A 22,619-nucleotide genomic window follows, 5' to 3' on the forward strand; every position below is an offset into this window, starting at 1 on the left:
GCTTGAGAATGACATGAAGAATGTATACTTTAGAATATATCTCAAACAACATAACTTAATTTCGAGGACGAAATTATTTGAAGGGGGGAGAATGTAACACCCCGGCCCAAATCAGCCCAAAAAGCCCAAAGCATTACAAAAAAAAAAAAAAAAAGAATGAAGAAGACTCCCGCTGGGAGTCTTCTTCCACCCAAATCACCGGTGGAGAGGTTGAATCCGAGGCAGATTCGACCTCCCCTACACCCTATAAAACCTCCTCTCCTTCCCTCTAAGGTTGGTCATGACGAGCACCGGATTTTTCTTTTATTTTTCTCGAATTTTTCTGTTGAAGCCGCGGATGTCCTCATCGTGTTCATCTCAAATACTCGCCGGAGACCTCACCGGAGTCGGAGGTAAACCCGTCTTCTCCTTCCTCTCTTCTTTCCTCTCTTTTCCACGGCTTCGTGCACCCTCTCCGGCCGTCAGGATCGTCGGAAAATCCATGAACAAGATGATTCCCCTGTTTTCCGATCTCTTTTTGTTTCTCCCCGGCCGAACCTTGCCGTCGGCCGTCCGCTGCTGGCCACTGCCGGCCGAACCCCATCGCCGGTCGCTGCCGAATCTCCGGCCAAGCCATCGGAGCCCGAGCCACCGAGGGGGGACCTCACGGTCTTCCCCTGTTTCAGCCAAGGGAGGCCGCGGGAAAAGGAAAGAAGAAGAAGAAGAAAAGAAAAGAAAAGAAAAAGGAAAAAGAAAAGAAAAGAAAAAGGAAAAAAGAAAAAGAAAAAAATATATATATATATAATAAAAAAAAATATATGTGAGAAAGTTTTTCTCATCTCTCTCTTAAGTGTTTCTCTCTCTAGAATTAGACTTTCTCTCTCTACTTTCTCTCTACATTTTCTCTCTCTAAATTTTCTTCCTATTTTCTCTCTCTAGACCTTTCTCTCTCATTATGGATTTTGTCTCTCTAAGGTCATTTTCTCTCTCTGATTGCATCACAGACCCTAGGAGAAACTTGAGATGAAAATATGATGATCTGAGACTGCTCCGAAATTCGTGCAGTAGATTAGATCTTGATCCGATCCTTCTTCGAAATTGATAACATCGATCATAGTTAATCTATATTAAGTCATCCTGATATAACCTCTGATGATCTCAATCATGATTGTCACTTTTGAAGGATACGAAGATTCTCTCTCCACTTTCTCTCTCTACTTTCTTTCTCATGACTGACTTTCTCTCTCTAAAAAGATCTATGAATCCTGTATCAAGTCATGCCTTCATCCTTTAGAAGCTTATATTGACTCTAACAAGATGATCTGAAGTTGCTTTGATATCCGTGCTGTATGTCAACCTCATCTGATCGTATCAAAGATCTTTCAAATTTATTATTAAAGAACCCTATTGATTGATCTTGACTTTAATTCGATCTGTGCCTCACGATTTCTTAATCAAGTCACTTGAATCTGACTCTCAGATAAAAGATCCTAAATTACCCTGGTATCTAGATGGTCCGACACATCTGATCAATGGTCCTCTTTTCCTTATGATTTAATCTTATTATATTTATGGAATAGAATTTGATAATGATTTGATATTTTAAATAGGATTAGCTGATTCTTCTTACGAAGTCTGAAGATCTAAGATGAAAGAGGTAAGTGGATCTTATGCTCATTATTTATTTTTTTAAATGATCATGTTTTTATGAAAAGAATTGCTATTGATGAAATCATAATTTTCATAAAATAAAGATCGGCATATGTGATATGAAAAAGCATGTTTGATTATGAGCATTAATTTCATAAATATGTCTTATAAAAATAGCATGATTATGAAGCAGGAATTTCATTGTTTTTCCATCTATGTATATGTATGCTTTAAGAAAAAGATATAATGATTTCAAAGGCTCTCAGATGGCTATGAATGAATCCCTTCGGGAAGGTCGACATCTGGAGCTAGCATCCACACGAAACATGGCCCTGCCAGCGGGTATAAAGTTGGCACATGAATTAAGAACTCTGTCGATTAAGAAACATGACCCTGTCACGGGTATAATAGTGACCTTAGCACGAATATCTGTGAGCAATGTTTTGAAACATGACATGAATACATGATGAAAATGATTTACAATTCATGATTGTGAAATATACATGATTTATACATGCATGATGAATTTATAACCTGTTTTGTTATATGCTCTATGAAATGCTTTATTTTATATTACCTGCTATTTTCTAAATATTGCATATCATAAAAAAAAAAAAAAACTTATGGTTGATCCGATAAGGAAGCGTAAGTTCTACTTACTGGGCTAGTGTAGCTCATATTCTTTTTGTTTTCTTTTGTTTGAACAGAGAAATAAGGTTAGGATCGGCAAAAGGAATCCAAGCTTGAAGATCGGCATCGCAAGCTGAAAAAATTTGGCAACAGAAGTTTAATTTATTTTATAATCATGGATTTGTAGTTATTCATGAATGTTGAGATTCGGGTTAGTACTTACTTTTGGATTTAGATGCTCTGAACCCATATTGATTCGATTATTTGATGAATAATAGAATTGAATCTTTTTTATTTGACGGATTTTTAGATGAATTGGCTTCGTGTTATCGTGAGTTCCATCCCTCGGTAGCATGGTCGTGTTATGTCCCGGATTTGGGGCGTGACAGCATAAGTTTGACCAAGTATTTTAACCTCAATAGGATGTGGAGATGCTAATCGAAAGGCAAACTATGAGGACCAGCTTCCACCCCTCAACAGAATCATAGGCTTGACAAAAAAACAATATGTAATAATTGAAAAAATGATGTAGGAAAAAAAAACATCTCTACAAAAATGCTTAAAATGTGTTGTTTGTCATGGTTTTCATGTAGTTGTGATCTCACAAATAAAGGTTCTCTTCAGTGGCTGGAGAATAATATGCACATACATGTCAAGTGGTTAGTGGATGAGTTGACATGTGCACACAAGCTAAACAATTGTCATACTGAGAATAATATGCAAGAGAAAAATATGAAAAACAATAATGATGAATAAAATTGTAATGGCTTTTCCTCTCAAAGAAAAGAAATTGTATTTAATTTTGCTCAAGTATTAATTCTTTTGTTGATCATCCATAAATATGCTTCAGTAATTAGTTGTCAAAAGTTTCAACCAGTGCTTTGCTGTGAATAAACTGCCTTGTTCAAGTTTTAGTTTCTTTTCATTGATATTTTTAGAACTTTTGTCCAGTATCGGCACAAAGTGGGTGAGAAGGAATGGATTGCGTGAAAACATATTGAGACAAAATCCCTTATTCCCCGATTAGTTTATCTATCAATCTGGTCCTCTTCTTCTTCTCTGAAGGAAAATCTTGAGACTAATGGTTCTACAACGGTCATCGTTGAAATGAAGTGTCTGCTGGAGAGATATGCAAGTAACATTGGTCTTCCTTTTGATGATGCAATTGATGTGATTCTTGGGATAGCGAAGGGGCAAAAGCCCTTCAAGGTATTTACCCATTTGGATTACTTTTGTCTTACATTGCTCTATACCTTTGGTATTTTAAAATTTTAGAAAATAGAAGGATATTGCCTAATATGTCATAAATGGGTCAGGATGTTCATTATTCACAGCAGTACCTCTACTGTGCTTTATAATCTGCTAGATTTAGTAACACTTGTTGCATCATGGCTAGTTGTTGGATGGATAAGGTCCATGAAAGGTTGAGGGCATGAAATTTTAATGTTTTTGCTTTTAATCATGAATGGATGGTCAGAGGCATGCGCAGATGGTTGGGTTCATAGTTTTTCATAAATGTGCATGAACGAACAAACACACACACACACACACCCACCCATCCACCCCAAAAGGAAACCATAGGTATCTGTATGTAGTTTCGAAATTGATCAAGATGGTAATTGATATAATGTCTTTTTTTATAATAAATTGCACCAAAGAATTTATAAACATTACGAAGTTCAGCTATTTATATGAAAAAGCAACCTTTATATTTCTTAAAAGTTTAATAATAAAAGGTAGGGAACTAGTTATATATGTATGTATGTATGGATGTATGTATGTATGTATATATGTACATGTGTGCGTATATATCCAAAAGAAACTTGTAGATATATATATATATATGTAATTTTGAAGATGTTAGTTGAAAATGTCTAATGTTATTGCACCAAAGTATTGGTAAACATCACAATGTTCCGCTATTTATATGAAAAACCAACCTTTATATTTCTTAAAATTTAAATAATAGAAGGCACTAGTTGCGTGCGTGCGTGCGTGTGCGTGGTGTGTGTGTATCCAAAAGGAAACTATAGGTATCTGTATTTAATTTCAAAGTTTATCAAGATGTTTATAGCAAACATCTTAATTTATTATAAATTGCACCAAAGTATTTATAAACATTACAAAGTTCAGCTATTTATATGAAAACCAACTTTTGTATTCTTAAAAGTTAAAAAATAAAATAAGGGACTGGTTCAGGATCTAGATTTGATGAGGATTTTGGAAACAAACTTTTTGGGCATTCACGGCCTGGCTATCATGACTAGCCACACAAAGCACTTGGGTTATATGTCAGTATGAAGATGCACTTCCGTCAGGAGCTTGTTTCCCGTTTTAATTATAGGAAAAATATGTTCTATTTGCTCTAATTAGGTCGGGAATCATGAGTAAAGCCGTTTCTGTTCCATCTTACAGAAGCAGCCTTACTCGTTCAAGGATCTTAATGTAATATTTTCCTAGCCATGAACATCGTAGTTCTTTCTTTTTTCCCTTGTTTTTTTTTTTTATAAATTTTACTGTTGTTTGTTTTTTGCACGGGAGGCTGGTGGGGTGTAACATTAGTGTTGGACTAGATATCTTTTTGATGGCATGCTTTATCATTTCTTTATGAGTTTTATCAGTGGAGTGCTGTAGTTTGGTTCTGGTGAATTGTTAAATCAACTTGCAATTATGACAGGATTTTGGTTCAGACATTGTCAGCTGGATAAATTTCGCCATTTTTGTCAATGCATGGAATTTGTGCTCCCGTCACCCTGGGCTTGTTAATGAAGATGGATGCAGTCTAGGATCATGGCACGTTGTAAAAATATTGGTCAAGAGTTGCATCACTGAGCTGTTGATGCAGGCACAACTGATGCTGACAAGTCCTGGAAGCATTGTTCCAGTTCTGGTGCAATTGGTAACAGAATCTTTTGCTTGGCACATTCTAATAATCCAGTCGTGTATAAAAGCAACGGTTCCATCTGGAAAGAAGAAAAAGAAAGGTGGTGCGGTGGATCAAATGAACTCACCCCACTTGCAGGCAATATATGATTCAATTCAGTGTTTAAGCAATGCAATACAAGGGATCCAAAAATGGGTAGATGATCAAATCAATAAGCCCGAAGATCGAAATTTGGATATTCTATTGTCTCATGTGCAATTGAGGGACTGTGAGGAGGGGCCCGGCTGTGTGCTCCAGATTTTAGAAGAGAGTGCATCTGCAGACAACTCTGAACTTGGTGATAGGATATCCAGAGCTCTACAGTCATGGAATTCTGCCAATGCAGTGAGAAAAATAGGAGAGGCACAAAATAAATTGCTATCATGTTTCCATCACATATGTGGTTCGAAGTTGAAGCTGTTGGAGTCGTTGAAGCAGTCAGTGTAGGGAAGAGAATTATGGCAGGACCATCAGGTGGCGCACCATCAGGGTTTTCTGCATGCATTCGGTTCTGTTCTGGTGTTTGGTAGGAGAGGTTCCCGCTGAATGGCTATCGGTATCGACCTCCATGCTTTGCACCTTCGCAGTGAGAATTTTGATTTCATTTTTTTTTTTTTTTTTTTTCAATACTTTTTCCTGCTGGGGGTATACCTCCCCGTTGTGACGACAGAGGTGGGTACAATGAATAAATCGTAAATTTCAGGTTTCAATATAAGAACTCGCCTCTGGTGATAACATCCATCTATGCGTGCGTATCTGTTGTCAAACCTGGGCTCACTTTTTTGAGTCTAGCTTTGTGGAACAGCTAAAAATTAGTTGCATTTCTTCAACCTTCGCCTCACCAGAAAGGTACTTATCGAGGTGCCAGTGATTAGGTTTGAATCTTTTACTACTAGAATATTATATGAGAATATTCAACTCTGAATTGTTCAGATCGTTTCGTTAATTGTCACTGTAATTGGGCTGGTGACCTTGTCGAATGCACCAAGTCAATGAGGTGACGATAGCTGTCGCAATCTTATATTTCAAACCAGATTAACGTGTGGACTGCTGACCCCTGGCATCTGCTCCTGCAACGGGTGACGCAATTTTGGTCTCGGTGGATCATATCGCGATGCCACATTCTTCAAGTTGATTTAGAGTCGTAGTGGAGTGGATATTCGTTCACATTCAGGTTTCTTGCCAGATGGCGGATTCGATGAGTCCACCTGATATCTTTCATTCAACATTAGAAAATGCCAGAGAAGAGAGGGATATGGATATGGGAGTTCAGAGGCTTCGGACGGTCTTGGAACTCGTTTTGTTTTCAAACTGGCAATGAACAAGTCAAATAAAACTAATATGTGCTCTGGAACAGATGCATCCCGTCTGCTAACAACCCCAACCATGCCTCAGCCGATATGCCATCTTTTAGGAACCTAACTACATGAAAGATGGGTCTTCTTTTGTTTTCAATCATAAAACATTCTGACTGGTGGACTTGTCCAAGTAGTCGAAAGAGCAAGCCAGTGCTTGTCCCTTTTCAAGGAATGTAGGGTCTGGATTTTGAGAGGTTCACGTATGGATAACCGACCAACCCCAAAATCTTAAATTGATAGGGAATGGATCGATGATGTACGTCAAGCTTAACAACCTTTCTTCGTGTCGAGTAATTAGCATCGAAGGGATTCAAACCCGGGGATACTATATTGAATAACCAAATAACCCAGAAACTTAGACTAATCAAGAATGGGTCAACAATGTATGCCGGACTCGACGGACATATTTTTTTTTTAGAAAAAAAAAAACCTTATATCATATGAAAACAAATCTAGTCTAATATTAATAAAAGATAAAAGACGGCAGTTATGTGTTTTCTAAGAAGTGCCCTAATTTGGTAATAGATTTGTGGAAACCTTCAACCGCCCCAGTAAATAGTTTAGTGTGTGCAACAACTCCCACAAAGTTGAATTCGGGGAGTGCCTAGCAGGTTGACTACCAACTTAAAAAATAGATGGTAGTCTCCCCAATCAAAACCTAATATTCCAACCTCAAACAACCCCACTCACTTTTTTTGCCTCTCTCTCTATATATATAACAGAACCCCCTCCCTTCTATTGCATCACCACCTTGGATCTTCCAAACAACAAACGTAGAGGACGTACTCACGAAATGGAGGCTCATATGCATGCTGCCAAATCATGCTGGTTCTTTTGCATTCTGCTGTGTCTCTGTTTTGTATTCAATTATACGAATGCCAAAGTTCACTATTATGATTTTGTCGTATGTCTTCTCTCTTACCAGTCTTATTTTGTGATCTTATCTTCTTGTTGATGGACTCATGCTCTCCTTTGAATTGGATTTCAACAGATCCAAGACACGCCAGTGAAGAGGCTGTGCAAGACCCACAAAATCATTACGGTGAATGGCCAGTACCCAGGACCAACCCTGGAGGTTAGAAATGGTGACACGCTCGTGATTAACGCCGTGAACCGAGCCAAATACAACATCACGCTACACTGGTAAGTACTAATTTCACATGGACATGCAAACATTCGTACGGATACAACATGCAGATACCATGTCACGTTAACCATGTATACCATGCACGCACGCATGCATGCATGCATGCACATATCATGAAATAAAGCTGATCTACTTGTAGTCGGGACAGAAGAAATCCTTCGAGAGTGCGCGAAAGCAATAGCACAAACAAGATTATGAAGAGCTATTCTTCATGTTCTTGATGTTTCTCTTGTTTTGGTTTTTTGCATTTTTTTCAGGCATGGAGTCCATCAGAACAGGACAGGATGGGCTGACGGGCCGGAGTATTTGACTCAGTGTCCAATAATGCCCGGGGGAAGCTACACATACCGGTTCACAATCGAGAACCAAGAAGGGACACTGTGGTGGCATGCTCACAGCTCCTGGCTCAGGGCCACCGTGCATGGAGCGCTAATCATCCATCCCAAAGAGGGTTCCAACTATCCGTTTCCTAAGCCCAACAAAGAAATCCCAGTTATACTTGGTACCGACCATCTCTCCTTCTCAACACACGAACACACACCGCAGGAAGAGTGAGAAGGCAAAAGTCAAGGTGCTATGGACAGAAGGGTTCCTCCAAGATGGGTGGCAACGCTCAATCTGTTTAACTTGATTCAATCTATTGTAGATGGGATAGAGTTACTTATTCACTTATAAATTTTTGAACTGTTTAATAAAAAGATCAGGTCTAGGTTGATTCATCTTTGATCTAACTTACATCCGTCCCGATCTTGTTGCCATCCGTAAAAGCTAGTTAATTTAGTCCTCTACTCTAATTCAGATGGTGCCTATAGGAGCTGGCTTATTCTGAAGACTTGCTTCCCGATAGGATCAAGAGAATCGTATCGAAGAAGGAAAAATAAAATAAAATAAAATAAAAAGGGGAGAGAAAGGGTCAGACTAAGAAATGATACGTATAATATGATGGTTTTTGACCTTGGTGTTTCCAAAATGTTAAAATAGATACTCAGGGTTTTCTTTTTCTTATATAAATCCCTAACAATATTTCATTCATGAGCAACTGTTTCACCCTACAATAGTTAATTAGTCATATAGATCATGCAATACATAATAACTAAAATACTTGGAGGTTTGTATGCATGAAAATAAAGAGCTTAATTTATCAGGAGCAAGCAGAGCTGCAGTGGAAATGGAATTTGTATTTCACCCAAGGGAGGTGTTTCTTCGAGTGTTCCACATGAGTTATTAATCCATCTCTATCTAAGAATTGATTTATATTTCACCAACTGTTGTTCCAAAGAAAAAAAGAAGAAACTCAATTTTGCTGCACTAGTGATGATGAAACAAATAATAAAACTAATAATATCATGATGAACAGGAGAATGGTGGAATAGGAATCCGATTGATGTTTTGAGACAAGCACTGAAGACTGGAGCTGCTCCAAATATTTCTGATGCTTTCCTAATCAACGGCCAGCCCGGCGATCTTTATAACTGCTCAGCAAAGGTATGCTAACATTTTCTTTCATATTTAACCACTCATCACGAGCAATATAGTATGAAACTATTATGGAGAAATGGTTCTAGCTTCTTATCAACCTCAGTTCCATTGAAAAGACTTTGAGAACACTAGACTAAAATTTTGATCGCAAATGTTCGAATTCAGACACGACGGTCATTCCAGTAGCCTCCGGCGAAACCAACCTCCTCCGGATCGTCAATGCCGCCCTCAACAACGAGCTCTTCTTCTCCATCGCTGGCCACAAGATGACCGTGGTCGCCGCCGACGCTGCCTACACCAAGCCATTCACCACCTCGGTGCTCAAAATGGGCCCTGGCGAGACCACAGACGTCCTCGTCACCACCGACCAGCCTCCTGGCCGCTACTACATGGCCGCTCGGGCCTTCGCCACCGCGCAAGGCGTCCCTTTCGACAACACCACCACCACCGCCATCCTCGAATACAACAGTAACTGCCCCACGACCGAGATCCAACCAAAGACCCCTCCAAAATTCCCTGTCCTTCCGGCCTTCAACGACACCGCCACGGCCGCCGCCTACGACGCCGGCATCAGAAGCCCACATCCTGTAAATCTTCCCGGCCCGGTCGACGAGCACCTCTTCTTCACCGTGGGCCTGGGCCTATTCAACTGCCCACGTGGGAAGCAATGCGGGGGGCCCAATAACACCCGGTTTGGCGCCAGCATGAACAACGTCTCCTTCACCTTCCCGCGCTATTCCATACTTGAGGCCTACTACCAACACAAGAATGGAGTGTTCACTACGGACTTTCCAGCATTCCCACCCGTCCAATTCGATTACACAGCTAAAAATATTAGCCGTGCCCTCCAGCAACCGGCTCGAGGGACCAAGTTATATCCACTCAAGTATGGATCAGTGGTGCAGCTGGTGATGCAGGGCACCAACATCTTCGCCGGCGAGGAGCATCCCATGCATATCCATGGTTATCAATTCTACATTCTGGCACAAGGTTTCGGAAACTTCGATCCCCGGACCGACACCGCTAAGTTCAACCTGGTGGATCCGCCGCTGAAGAACACGGTCGGCGTGCCGGTGAACGGATGGGCCGTCATCCGGTTCGTCGCCAACAATCCGGGGGTGTGGCTGGTGCACTGCCATCTGGATGTCCATTTGACTTGGGGCTTGGCAATGGCATTCCTGGTGGAGAATGGAGTTGGAGAGCTCCAGTCTCTGGAGCCCCCTCCAGCTGACCTCCCCAAGTGCTGAGAGAACTTTAAGAAAGCCTCTACCGTAGAGGACTACTTGTTCTTGTGTTGTGTTACCTTTTCTTTGTTGTTCTTCTGGTTTGGATGTTGTATTTTAGATACCTTATGAGAAGGAACAATTGAATTCCTGAATTTGATTCACAATTGCCAATTGCCACGACTCTGTGCATCTGATTCAGTTTTAAGCAGTCAGGTTCAAAATTCCTCCAGTATATAAGTCAGCAGGGTAGTATTTCCAACACCCCAAAAATCTGGAGTTGTTTCACATTTTTGGATGCAAAAGTTGAGAAGGAAAAATAAGAACCATCAGGATCAAACTTGACTACATTAATTTGAAGCAATCCAGATATATTGAACACCATCTAAGTTACCTGTTTAAATTGTCAGAAGTCATAATTGATAAATTTTTTTGTGGTAATGGAACGACTGTAAGCTTACAGGAATTTTTTGTGGTAAATTCCTGAGAACTTACAGTCGTTTACCATTAAGAACAGGAAAAACAGAAAAACAAGATATAAAAAGCCTAAAAATCTGAAATTTCTTTTGAAATCTAAACAGCAATATCCAAAATAGGTCATTCATGTTCTCCTAATCAAAACAGAACCTAACCAGAGGATCCAAAAATTTAGTCGATTTTTTACCGCATTGGGGCTAGGAAAGACGGAATCTATAAGAGTTATATAGAATATCTAACAAAAATATTATCCACAAATCCTTAATGGATCGTCTAGGATTTTTTTCTACTCAACTTCTTAAAGCAAAACTTTAATCATTAAGGAATTTTGAACTTGCAAGATCCATGTAGAGATTGGAAACGGTTTCATCATGGGATGCATATTTGAAGCCTCAGATCTCTAAATCAACATTTATATATCTTGTTGGTTCTAGGTTATAAGTTTCATATATAATTGGCAAAATTGCAATACTTATAAGGAATATATCATTAAAAAATTTATTTAGTAGTTCCTTGAATTATGCTTTAATTATTTAAGAATCTTGTAATTAATTACTTATGAATCTTGTGAGTTGATCTAGTTTAATAAGCAGTAAAATGATCAAATACTTATTGTTAATCCCATCATATGATGATGCCTTTTTAAGCCATGATGTATAAAATAAAATTGGTCACTAAGCTGTCACAAGGACTATTGCAATCGGTGTAACCATGATTTAATATCATGAACTCAAAAGGAGGCGCAAATGTTTTCCGTTTGATCAATCAGTGCAACCATTTATGCACTCCAGCTTCTCATGCTGATGCTTGGCTCTCCTTATACTTCATGTCTTAACGAGTAGGTTGATTATTGTGTGATTTATAGTCTGCTGGCCTGCATCTCATGGTGACTGTCATAGGCATTAATACAACCATTTGGCATTAGGTTGTTCCATCATCTTAAACCTTAAAAATATCAAAAAATAATAAATAATCGAATAGGCTATGCCGCTATGACAACCAGAGGGAAGGATAGAATGAAGACTTTCTCCTCACTTCTAATTAAGTAATAGAGTATTAATATAATAATAGTGTTGTACTAAGCATTTCAACGAGTGAAGTGATGATCAAGAGATCTATCATTGGCAAATGGCAACTCAAAAGTAAAGATATCGATGCAATTAATTTTAAAATCTCAAAGATGGCTATAAAAGTGAGAGAATATGAGGACTCTAGGATCTCCTCTCTTTTGACAACTTGAAAATAACATTTATCCAACACTTGTTAAGTATAGCACCTTCCATGGGATCTTATTTGAACCCTAAAGGATGGAGACCCCATATTTGTCGTCGCGTTATTCGGTTATATGCTTGGGAATAAAAGTTCAACCTATTTTTTTCTCATCATCGCCGCCGTGGATTAGAACTAAATTTCTTATTAAGGATTTCTTATGTGCCATGAAATAAAATCATGTTCTAGCTTCCACAATCTATCTCTCTAGCCCTAGGTGACTGCTATCTGGTTGCTTCCACTTCCAGGCATTTCATTGAGAAAGTTTTCCCTCTTTTCTCCTCGTGACTCTTCCATCCCACCTGTGTTCGTCTTATCCTTCGGTCCCTGGTCTCCTCCCATCCTCTTTTCTCCTCCTGCTACCTCTTCTGCCTCTCCTTCCATCTTGATGTGTTGTTCCTTCCCTCGATGCCCTCGTCACTTCCTCTCTCTCTCTTTTTTTTTTTTTTTTGGTTAAGAAATTTATTCAGAAGTGTAAACAGTATATAGAATATCTGAACATAGCCCCAGTACAACCATCAGCATTAGTACAAATGGGCTATGTTGAAGAAGTAAAAACAGAACAACAGGAACAGTAATTGTAACTAATACATCATGTCCAAAAGGTGTAGATTTTGTTAGCAGAGAAACTTTACACTGAGTATCCCAACCAAGAGAACAAACCGCCTGGAGTATAAGTATTACGCAAACCCCAAAAATTACTGCAGGGATCAATGAGCTGCATCCAAGAAAGTTGAGAATTATCAGTAGGATTACAAACATTACTGTGAAGAGTAAAAAGCCTTTGCCCGGAGTATATTGGTAGAGTGCCAAAACAGGTAAGCTGAACAAAAACCATCAGAATTGTTGAAGGATGACAGAAGCATATATTGACTTCCCAGTTTACTTAAAATCATTGACATCATCAGTAAAAGCAGCACAAGACCAACCAACCGAAGAAGTCCTAGTCCAGTATATATTTCTCTTTGATGCCTTCACCTATATCTTGTGTTAATGTGGTTTGAATTTTGGATATCTTTTATGGGCTCGAACTATGATCCAATCTGAAAAGCCGGCGTTGCGACTTGAATTAAATATTTTGAGAGATCTGTGATGGTAGCGGAGAGTTCTTGAGTGAGATTTGGAAAATCAAATTGCGGTTAGGGTTTAGAGAATTCTTGAATGATTGTGTCTCTTTTTTCATCATGATGAAATTTTTCTCTCGTGTCTTGTCTGTGGACGTAGATTTTTCAACCGAATCACGTAAATCCTGTGTTTGTTTTTTCTTCTCTTCTTTATTTTGTGTGGTTGTACGAATTTGTGTGTCCTATATTTATGTTTGCTATAACATCTTGGTTGGATGGGGAGTGTGAGAAACATCCACAAGATGATTTCAATATGGTCCTAGTGGAAGAGCTTCGACCCCTCCCTCTGCAGTCAAAATAAAAAAAAAAAAAAAAGAAGAAAAAAGCATAGACAGCAATAGCTGCGAAACGAGATTTGTCTGTCAAAAATTTGGAAAAAAAAAAAAAAGAAATCAAAAAATAGAAATAATTTTTTAATTTTAAATTTTTAAAAAGAAAAGTGTTGATGCCTAGCAGTCTTTATTTATTTTTTCTCCTGACTGCATTGATCTATATTCATCGAAGGGTTTGGCCTCCCATCAAAATACATTATGTGCCAAAGCTATAAAGTATGAAACATTTATGTATGTGGGTGGTTTTCTCGATACTTGTCGCCTTTAGACGCCGAAAACCGACGAGCCGAAGACTGGAGAAGCCTTGGTTTCACGGAAAGTAGAAACCACTAACTAAGGAAATGATCAACACGCCCATGCCCTAGGGTCTCTCTCTGCGACGATAAATTGTTTTCCTCTTGCCGTTGTGGACGCCGCCGCGGCCTCCAGGTGCTCGTCGCCTGCGACGGGGCGGCCCTCTGTGGACGGCGGCCCTTATCGCCGCCGTCGCGGAGCTCTTCTAGATTCAAAAGGCTGGTGGATCCAAGGCTCTCTTGCCGAAGAATGGGTGACCTGCTATCCCTCCGCCACTATCGCCGCCTTCGTTGGCCCTGCTATCCCTCCGCCACTATCGCCACCTTCGTTGGCTCTTCAAGCATTGGCGCTCTCATAAGCGTCCAATACGCTAGGCCGCCATTCCATCCAGCTCCATTGCTATCGTCTTGTGGCTTTTCGTCCTGTCGGTTCCATCCGCCGCCATCGCCGTCTTCGTTTCTCTTCCGCCCTCGGTGCGTCGATAGACTCTGCGTTGGAACGTGTCGGCTGGTTCTTCCGGCTTCGGGGCGTGAATGAGCATCCGAGACGCCCATGGTCGTGGCGGTTGGCGGTTCCCCGCTCCGGTGCTATCGCCGGCGCTATTTTTGGTGGCTCTTCGGACGCCATTAAATCTCAAAACGCCCGATGGCTGCACCATGGCCTTGTTTATCCTCTTTTAAATCTTCGGTTGCCTTGGTGGTCTTCCAAGATCACATGGCCGCATCTACCGGCTGCTGTTCCCTCTGCTGCTGTCTTCTCAAAGCTCTACTGGCCGCAACGACCTGATGAGCTTCCAAGTCCCCATGGCTGCATCGACCGGTTTGTTTCCTTTGCTGCCGTTGCTGTCTTTGTGAAGCTCTTCTGGCCTTAGTGCCCTGATGAGCTTTCAAGATCCCATGGCCCTGCTTTAGGTGGTGGCCATTCCCCAAGCCGAGATCGTAGACTTGCTCTTCTGGCCCAGTGCCCTTTTCCTGCGTGGTGCCTCGATGATGAGATTTAAAGGCTGCGTCTCTGCCTTGATGATGAGATTTAAAGGCTGCGTCTCTGCCTTATGGCCTAATCTATCTGGTTGTTTCCTCCGTTGAGCCCATCTCCAGTCCTAACTCTAGAAGACAAGCTCAGTCCTCCCGAGCCTCCTCCACCTGGCTCCCTCGTTCTCAGCGACGGCTCAGTCTCGTTAGGCTCCCTCACATGGAGAGCCTGAGGCTGGGGGGCTCAGATTGTCTGGTAGAGAAGAGCTCTATTTGAAATTCGGAGAAGGGGAGCCCCATCCTTGGCTGAATTCTTAGGGTTTGAGTGCTTATCAGTTTGATTAGATACACGAGTTATATCAATTTCATCTGTTTCAGGAGCTGCTTGTGTCTGATTTTTATTTTAATTTCACTTCTATTCTAGATGGACTGCAGTTTCCTTCTCATTTTTTTTTATGCACAGATAAATTTTCTTGCTATACCATCAATAGATCTTTTGTCCTTGTAATCGTTGATATCTCTACTGCTATGGTGTCTTTATTGTTGAATTTCATTATGCAGCTTTAATATACGACTCTTTAGCTTATATTTAGTGCCTTACAAGCTATGTTGTATTGTCGATAAAAGATTATCATCTTCTCTTTTTGTCTTAGCATTTGTAGGGGTTCGTAGGGTTTTTTTCTTTCCGTTCATTTGTAGCTGATGATTATATACAAGCTGCATGGTTTCGCTAGGGCGGCTCAGTCTTTTAAACTTTGATGCATATTCTAGGCCTTACAGGTTACATGCCTATCTTTTTTCTTTTGTAACGTTGTTGGTCGAAATTTGGCATCGGGGGTTATTAACAACTGGCTGTCAGATTCAGCTCAGTCCTTTTGTAGGGCCTTCTTGATGCAGAGTTCTGGCATCATTGTTTTGATGTTAAGAGATTTGAATAACAAATATAATGATGGTTGTTCCTATATAACATACAAATATAACGTAATGGGGGAATATGATCATGCCCTTGTGTTTTTTGCAGTCGTGCAATGCTACCATGCAGTTGCCCCTACTATGTGTTCATGCTTTCATATGACATTTATGTTTTACATGGAACTTCAAAGCTAATTTTAGTAAATATGTATAGACATATCAAGTATGAAGTTGATTATAGAGTTGCTTGATGGATAAATTGGACTGCTTTTTTGGTCTGGGTTCTTGAAAGTTTCTTTTATTGGAAGCTTGCAATTTAGGATATGCAATTATTTTTCTGGAGAGTATTTCTGAAATGCTAATATGTAGTTAATTATCTCATTACCATAATCAGTAGAGATCATCTTCCATGTGCTATTGTCTCTTAGGAAACTCATTGGGGTTGCATTCCTTTTGCTTCTATAGTGGGAACGAAATGGAAGGCTACATGGAAACCTTTGGAAGCTGTCTAATAAAAAAGAGCGGCCTAGTGCATGAGGCTTCCACCGTTGTGGGGTCTACGGATGCTCAAATGTGTGCAGCCTTACCCTCATGTGTGAGAGGCTGTTTTCGTGTTTCGAATCCGTGACTTCTAGGCCACAATGGAGCAATATATTGTCCCAAGGCTTACCCTCTGAAAACTGTCCATTGACAGATTAAAAAAAGAGAGGAAATTCAGGGTAAATTTTCTTCAAGTTGTTCATACTATTGTTATTTTGGAAGCATTTTCTTCTCTATCCATGTTCTTTTTGATCATTTGCAGTTGTGAATTTGTATCACTATTGTAACTGTGGTGTGCCTTATCTCAAGTCACTCACACGTTACATTTTTTGTGGGGGTTTTGTTTGAGGCTTCAGGGAAAAATCGTTGGATTGAATTAGTTCTTTTCCAGTTAGGCCATCATTTTGACTACACATAGAACTCTTTTCAACTACTACAAAATTCATGTTGATGTCTCCATGCAACTTTCTTTTTGTAATCTGTAGAATGAGATCCATGACACAATACTTGTGCTTTGTAAAGCTTGTCACGGTCATTGTGAAAATTTAGGAGAAAAATCCAATATTAAAAGGGATTAGGGCCGCCACATGCGGAGATCTTCTGGCTTCAAGATGCTGATGGATCCAAGACCCTTTGCTGAAGAATGGGTCCACCGCTATCCCTCCGTTGTATCGCTGCCTTCATTGGTTCTTCCAGCATTGGCGCTCTGATGACCATCCAATACAGTAGGCCACCATTCCATCCACCTCCATTGCTGTCATCTTTTGGCTGTTCATCATGTCAGTTCCATCCGCTGCCATCACCGTCTTCGTTGCTCTGCCACCCTCGGTGCATTGATGAGCATCCGAAGGACTCTATGTTGGAACGTGTTGGTTGGTTCTTCCGGCTTTGGGTCTTGAATGAGCATCTGAGACACCCATCTTCGTGGCGGTTGGCGGTTCTCCCCTCCGGTGCTATCGCCGGTGCTGTTTTTGGTGGCTTTTCGGATGCTATTGCCTTTTTAAGCCTCGTAGCCTGATAAATCTTAAAACACCCTATGGCTGCATCGCCATGGCCGTGTTTATCCTCTTTTAAATCTTCGCGGCCGATAATTTCCAAAAGACCCATTGGCCACATCTGCTCAGCACCCTGGTGGTCTTCCAAGATCGCACGGCCTCATCTGCTGGCTGCCGTTCCCTCTGCTGCCGTTGCTGTCTTCTCGAAGCTCTATTGGCCGCAATGACCTGATGAGCTTCCAAGACCCCATGGCTGCATTGACGGGTTGTTTCCCTCTGCTGCCATTGCTATCTTTGTGAAGCTCTTCTGGCCATGGTACCTTGATGAGCTTTCGAGATCCCATGGCCGTGCTTTAGGTGGTGGCCGTTCCCCAAGCCAAGATCGCAGACTTGCTCTTCTGGCCCAGTGCACTGAGGATGAGCGTCCCCAATCCCAAGCTCTTCCTGCACAGTGCCTTGATGATGAGATTCAAAGGCTGCGTCTTCTGCCTTATGGCATATCTATCTGGCTGTTTCCTCCGTCGAGCCCATCTCCAGCCCTAATGCTATAAGACAAGCTCAGTCCTCCCGAGCCTCCTCCACCTGGCTCCCTCATTCTCAATGAAGGCTCAGTCTTGTTAGGCTCCCTCATGGAGAGCCTGAGGCCGGGGGGCTCAGATTGTCTTGTAGGGAAGAGCTCTATTTGAAGTTTGGAGAAGGTGAGCCCTCATCCTTGGTTGAATTCTTAGGGTTTGAGTGCTTATCACTTTGATTAGATACAGGAGTTATATCAATGTTATCTGTTTCAGGAGCTGCTTGTGTCTGATTTTTATTTTAATTTCACTTCTTTTCTAGATGTACTGCAGCTTCCTTTTCATTTTTTTATGCATGGAAAAATTTTCTTGCTATACCATCATAGATCTTTTGTTCTTGTAATCATTGATATTTCTACTGCTATGGTGTCTTTATTGTTGAATTTCATTATGTAGCTCTGATATATTAGGTTATATTTAGGTGCCTTACAGGCTATGTTGGTTTGTCGATAAAAGATTATCATCTTCTCTATTTGTCTTAACATTTGTAGGGGTTTGTAGGGGTTTTTCTTTCTGTTCATTTGCAGCTGACGATTATATACAAGCTGCACGGTTTCACTAGGGCTGCTCAGTCTTTTAAACTATGATGCATATTCTAGGCCTTACAGGTTACATGCCTTTCTTTTTTCTTTTGTAAAATTGTTTGTCGAAATTTGGCATCAGGGGTTATTAACAACCGGCTGTAAGATTCAGCTCAGTCCTTTTGTAGGGGCTTCTTGATGCAGAGTTCTGGCATCATATTTTTGATGTCAAAAGATTTGAATAACAATTATAATGATGATTGTTTCTATATAATATACAAACAATATGTTTATCATGTAATGGGGGAATGCGATCATGCCCTCATTTTTTTTGCAGTTGTGCAATGCAACCATGCAGTTGCCCCTACTGTGTTCGTGCTTTCATACGACATTTATGTTTTACATGGAACTTCAAAGCTAATTTTAGTAAATATGTATAGACATATCAAGTATGAAGTTGATTATAGAGTTGCTTGATGGATAAATTGGACTGCTTTTTTGGTGTGGGTTCTTGAAAGTTTCTTTTATTGGAAGCTTGCAATTTAGGATATGCAATTATTTTTCTGGAGAGTATTTCTGAAATGCTAATATGTAGTTAATTATCTCATCACCATAATCAGTATAGATCATCTTCCATGTGCTATTGTCTCTTAGGAAACTCATTGGGGTCGCATTCCTTTTGCTTCTATAGTGGGAACGAAATGGAAGGCTACATGGAAACCGTTGAAAGCTGTCTAATGAAAAAGAGCGGCCTAGTGCATGAGGCTTCCACCATTGTGGGGTCTACGGATGCTCAAATGTGTGCAGCCTTACCCTCGTGTGAGAGGCTCTTTCTGTGTTTCGAATCTGTGACTTCTAGGCCACAATGGAGCAATATATTGCCCCAAGGCTTACGCTCTGAAAACTGTACATTGATAGATTAAAAAAGAAAGGAAATTCTGGGTAAATTTTCTTCAAGTTGTTCATACTACCTGTTATTTTGGAAGCTTTTTCTTCTCTATCCGTGTTCTTTTTGATCATTTGAAGTTTTGAATTTGGATCACTACTGTGACTGTGGTGTGCCTTATCTCTAGTCACTCACACCTTATCTTTTTAGTGGGGGTTTCTTTTGGGGCTTCAGGGAAAAATTGTTGGATTGAGTTAGTTCTTTTCCAGTTAGGCCATCATTTTGACTACACATAATTCTTTTCAACTACTGCAAAATTCATGTTGATGTCTCCATGCAACTTTCTTTTAGAAATCTATAGAATGAGATCCATGAGATAATACATGTGCTTTGACCATGCTTTTTTAATTGTTGTATTTATGATTTCATATACTGCAAGAAGGATGTTTTTTGTAAAGCTTGTCACTATCATTGTGAAAATTTGGGAGAAAAATCCAACATTAAAAGGATTAGGGCTGCCGCATATGGAGATCTTCCGGCTTCAAGATGCTGATGGATCTAAGACCCTCTTGCTGAAGAATGGGTGACCTGCTATCCCTCTGCCGCTATCGCCGCCTTCATTGGCTCTTCATGCATTGGTGCTCTGATGACCATCTAATACGGTAGGCCGCTGTTCCATCCGCCTCCATTGCCTTTGTCTTTTGGCTCTGTCCTGTCGATTCCATCCATCACCATCACCGTCTTCATTGCTCTGCCACCCTCGGTGCATCGAGCATCCAAAGGACTCTGCGTTGGAATGTGTTGGTTGGTTCTTCTGGCTTCGGGGCATGAATGAGCATTCGAGATACGCATGGTCGTGGTGGTTGGTGGTTCTCCCCTCTAGTGCTATTGCCGGTGCCTTTTTTGGTGGCTCTTCGGATGCCATGGCCTTGTTAAGCCTCGCAGCCTGATAAAGCTCAAAACACCTGATGGCTGCATTGCCATGGCCATGTTTATCCTCTCTTAAATCTTCACGGCTGATAATTTCCAAAAGACCCAATGGCCACATTTGCTCAGCACCCTTATGGTCTTCCAAGATCGCATGGCCGCATCTGCTGGCTGTCATTCCCTCTGCTTCTGTTGCTGTCTTCTTGAACTTCTACTGGCCGCAATGACCTGATGAGCTTCCAAGACCCCATGGCTGCATTGACCGGTTGTTTCCTTCTGCTGCCGTTGCTGTCTTTCTGAATCTTTTCTGGCCATAGTGACCTGATGAGCTTTCAAGATCCCATGTCCTTGCATGTTCTGTAGTCCTGAAGACCGATTCCTGGCAATTTTTCTCTCTTTCGGTTGGTTGTTTTTTTGTAACAGTCATATCAAGGAACTTCTTGGTGTGCGGCCATGTGAATATGTGATCATTGAAATTGTACAGGACTGCTTGTTTCCTGTACAAACAAGCAGTCCTGTACAAACAGTCATATCAAGGAACTTCTTGGTGTGCGGCTGATAATTTCCAAAAGACCAATGGCCATGTGAATATGTTGTTGATTCGTGATGTTACGATGAACAAGCTGGTTAGACCTCAAGTTTGATAAAGTTGGCATTTTCAGACGCACACATGCACGCCTGCGCCTGCGGGACACACACCCTGGTGAAAATGTTGAAAGAACTGAAGTGAGTGAAGGCTAATGCTAGGCAACATGTTGTGTACATCAAGTTGAAAAGCCTGATAAGACATTCTGTTAATGGATTTTTAGGTATTGTATTTTCTTAAACTTGTCAACAAAACAGTACATTTCACTGGCACTGAAGTGGATCTGTTTGTGTGAGTTGAAAGCAAAAGAGAAACCGGAACAAGATTACCATGTCTCTGGAGTCCTTTTGCAAAGTTCATGTCAGACCACAAAAATCCCAGAAGGGAGGGCCATTGCTGTTGCTGTGTTTCTTACAGATATCCCAAAAAAGGAAAGTGAAATTTTACTTTTGAAATTGTTATCCATACCATTGCCAAACCTTCCTTATAGTAGTGGTGTTTTTAGGGCTGATGCTTGAAGATCGATGATTATATTCCTCTGCTCTGCAAGATAAATTAATGATGCAGCGAACTGTTATCAAGTTTATGGGTGGTTGTTTCTTTGCTGGTGGCGGAGATTGATAACTGTAGTTCTCTGCTCTGCAAAATAAATTCATTTAGCTGTGAGGTGCTATCAAGTTTGTGGGTGGTTGTTTCTCTGCTGATGGTTGGAGACTGATTGTTGCATTTATCTGCTCTGCAAAATAAATTCATGAAGATGTGAAGTGTTATCAAGTTTATGGAAGAGACGGAGACGGCTAAAGTTTCAGTGTGTCATTGTACTTGGAAATTGGATTTTGAATTCAAGGTATGTAATCAGAATAAGACAGGTAGCCTTTCCTGTTTTACTTTGGCATGGGATACTAAAGCTTTTATGAACTGTTTGTGCTTTTCATGGATTAGGAGCCTTTCTCATGGATACAATATTATTTGCAGAATGGCCATACATTTTTAAGTTATTTCTTATTTCTATGCCTACTTTCGTAGGACTAAATGGGGTGTGGCCATGGATTTCATTTCATGTTCCTCTCATCCTTTGAACTGATTTGAAAACCGATGGTGCTATTGGTATCTGTTTTAAAATGTCGTTTGTTTTGATGCTGCATCATAAAGGAGATTCTTTTTTTTTTTTTGTATGAATCTTACAGGGAATATTGGGAGGCCTGTGATATCACTATGTTTTCTTTCAATGCCTGTGTTGTGTTTTGGAATGTAATGGATCGGCAGGCTTATGTTGCCGAGGTCCCGCACCGAGACATTCAGTATATCTCTTAATTATAATAATCAGAATGTCGTATGACTGCAAAGTAAATGAAATTTTATCGAGTTTATATTGTCTTTCACAACTACAAAAGTTTTATACTTGTATGTGCCTCTTTCGATATAGCAGGCTGGGGTGTAGCGTCTCCAGGTACGTTGGTGTTGTAGCCTTGACTTTGTTTGCTACATTTAAAATGAGGTTCTGCATTTAAATGAGATTCTACTCAATGCGGTTCTATCTCATCAAGACTGGGTAGGAAATGTCTGGTCTTGTAATCATGATTGTGCATGTATTGCATGACGGGTGCGATTGCATGGCCTGAATTGAGGAGGTCCATCCTTTGGTTATATACAGTCTTGATTGAGTCTGACAACTGGGGCCAAAAGATACAGACTTGGTGCTAGCGTTGCAAGTCATCATGATGGCTCAGGGGCCAAGCTAAGAGCACCATGAGGAGGAATTATTGGCTGCAAAGGTTTGGTTTGAAGGTGGTTTTGAAATAATTATCCGTTGGCTGATCACAG

General features: G+C 40.6%; 1 protein-coding gene, 1 long non-coding RNA gene and 1 pseudogene across 2 annotated transcripts in view; all 3 read left to right on the forward strand.

Moving 5' to 3' along the window:
- Nucleotides 1–5,923, forward strand: part of LOC105045080 (N-terminal acetyltransferase B complex auxiliary subunit NAA25) — a 37,658-nt gene extending 31,735 nt beyond the window's left edge. The window contains 2 exon segments of the mRNA XM_073257304.1: nucleotides 3,211–3,468; nucleotides 4,937–5,923. Coding sequence (XP_073113405.1) covers nucleotides 3,211–3,468; nucleotides 4,937–5,629 — 951 coding nt within the window. The 3' untranslated portion in view covers nucleotides 5,630–5,923.
- A 1,374-nt stretch (nucleotides 5,924–7,297) lies between these two features.
- LOC105044750 (laccase-3-like) lies at nucleotides 7,298–10,561 on the forward strand (annotated as a pseudogene).
- A 3,263-nt stretch (nucleotides 10,562–13,824) lies between these two features.
- Nucleotides 13,825–21,729, forward strand: LOC105044751 (uncharacterized). Its single transcript, XR_012141351.1, has 3 exons — nucleotides 13,825–16,487; nucleotides 16,858–21,018; nucleotides 21,099–21,729. It is a non-coding gene; the product is annotated as an uncharacterized lncRNA (long non-coding RNA).
- The last annotated feature ends 890 nt before the right edge of the window (nucleotides 21,730–22,619 follow it).

The sequence above is a fragment of the Elaeis guineensis genome, chromosome 5 (assembly GCF_000442705.2).
Source record: "Elaeis guineensis isolate ETL-2024a chromosome 5, EG11, whole genome shotgun sequence".
In the NCBI taxonomy this organism is placed as follows: domain Eukaryota; kingdom Viridiplantae; phylum Streptophyta; class Magnoliopsida; order Arecales; family Arecaceae; genus Elaeis; species Elaeis guineensis.